The following is a 1,943-nucleotide window of genomic DNA, read 5'->3' as shown; positions in this document are numbered from 1 at the left end:
AACAAAATACTTAAAAAAAAAAAAAATTAAAAAAAAAAAAAAAAAAAAGATTTTCCAAGTTAAGAGGCAACAGTTCATTTACTGGAATGATACGGATTTCCACAAAATTCAAGTATATTAAGAAATTTGTTATTTGGAGCCTACTACAATAAGATTTTACTTAAAACTGGAAATAATGAAAGTTAATCAAAACAGTACAAGGAAATTCCTTAAGGACATTACTATATTCAAGTCAAACATTTCATATGTAGCACCAAAGTTTAAATTTCAATCTGGCTGCCATCTGATAGGCTTAAGGTTGCTTCCTTCCAGTTGAGCCAAATTTTGGATTTAAAATCTAAATAGATAGGTAGATTCCCTAATAAAGGAGCCATAGCATCATTCGTCCAATTCTGAGTTCATGACCACCTTCCCTGTGTTCCTAGCATTTTTAAGGGGTAACTGCAATATAATTTGTACATTTTATACCTACTTTGGTACATTTTAACTCTGATAGAAATCTTGTACCTCTCTCTCCTGGTTTTAGCTGCCATTTTACAAAATACATTGAACTACTAAAGTATTTGTTAATTACTCAAAATATACCCAGGGAACATTTTAAATGTCTTCCAAAGTGACAGGCCACCTTGTAAATTTAACTGCTCTCAAGTTTGGTACCCTAACATAGCTTTCTTAAAGATATGAGCTTAGAGTTGACTTTTTCCATAACTTTCACTTCTTAAACAATAATACAGAGAGAGACTCTGCATTACCTAATCATTAAATCATTAATATCAATTTATTCTTCTTGAGTCAATTTGGGAAAATTACATACATAAGAAGAGACTGCCCTTATAAAAGCCAAAGTACTCCTCTCAGTGAAAACAGAATCCTGAAAAGTAAAAAGGTTTCTTACCATATGCTCACCACTAAGATCTTGCACCACTTTGATCTGATCAAAATCATAAGGTCCTTTGAAACCATGCGCTGCTTTGAATTTGACTGGTCTCGTGTATGGCATTCCCTCGTCATCACTCGATGAAGGATCATCTTGATCAGTGTGAAACACTGAATAGAAAAGCAATATAGAAATCATCACTAGCTAACGTAGATACATAGCTACTATCATATTTTCATACCCACTGTTTACCAAGAAAATTCATTAAATGGGAAAGCAAAACCTGTCTGTTACTAAACAGCATCTCAGTTAAGAGCATGGGAATCTGGTGCCAGCTTATCTGGGTCCAAATCCAGCTCTGTCCTTTATCATCTGTATGGCCACAGCCAAAGCATGGGACCTTTTTGTGCCTCGGTTTTCTCATCTATAAAAGGGGGTAGTAACAGTACTTACCTCTTAGGGCTTTTATGAGGATTAAATGAGTTAATATAGGTGAAAATGTTTACAACACTGGCACAAAATAACTACTATATTAGTGCTCATTAAATAAATCAAAGGAGTACAATTACAACAAAGGCACAGGAAGTTAAGATCTGCGCATTTCAGAATATTTACCTAATTTTGAAAATATTTATAAAACTTAAATGGCCTTACACAACTGGTTTACAACTCATTACTGCAACTCTTCCAGACTGCCACATTCACAAAGTATGTACAAATTCATGTTTAAGATGCACAAATTTATTTTTCTTCCTGTTCATGAAATTAAGTGATATCTAGAGTAACATGATTTACTGAAATGTTAAGACAGTAGCTATAAAGGCTCATTACTTTCAACAAAATAGAATGCTTCTTATAAACTACAGGCTAAATATGGACAATTACAAATCATTTAAATATTCAGCTGCAATGTTCTATTTCACTTACCTTCATCTCTAACGCTTTTAACTTTATTGACAGCACGTTCACCATATTCCTCTGCAAGGTGCTTTGCTCTCTTTACTGATTTTCCTAAGAACTTCTTTAGTTGAGTCCTTATCAAAGTTACAAAAAACCAAAATTATTT

General features: G+C 33.1%; 1 protein-coding gene across 1 annotated transcript in view; it reads right to left on the bottom strand.

Annotated features, from left to right (window-relative positions):
• Positions 1 to 1,943, bottom strand: part of WDR44 (WD repeat domain 44) — an 80,449-nt gene that overhangs the window by 29,995 nt on the left and 48,511 nt on the right. The window contains exons 8-9 of the mRNA XM_077771920.1: positions 1,805 to 1,911; positions 896 to 1,047 (exon numbers count right to left, since the gene is read on the bottom strand). Of these exons, the coding sequence (XP_077628046.1) occupies positions 896 to 1,047; positions 1,805 to 1,911 (259 nt within the window). The remainder of the gene's footprint in view (positions 1 to 895; positions 1,048 to 1,804; positions 1,912 to 1,943) is intronic.

Source organism: Crocuta crocuta, unplaced genomic scaffold (assembly GCF_008692635.1).
Source record: "Crocuta crocuta isolate KB4526 unplaced genomic scaffold, BGI_CrCroc_1.0 scaffold1269, whole genome shotgun sequence".
Taxonomy (NCBI): Eukaryota; Metazoa; Chordata; class Mammalia; order Carnivora; family Hyaenidae; genus Crocuta; species Crocuta crocuta.
Note: the sequence above shows the minus strand (reverse complement) of the source record. Positions and strands in the feature narration are given on the sequence as shown.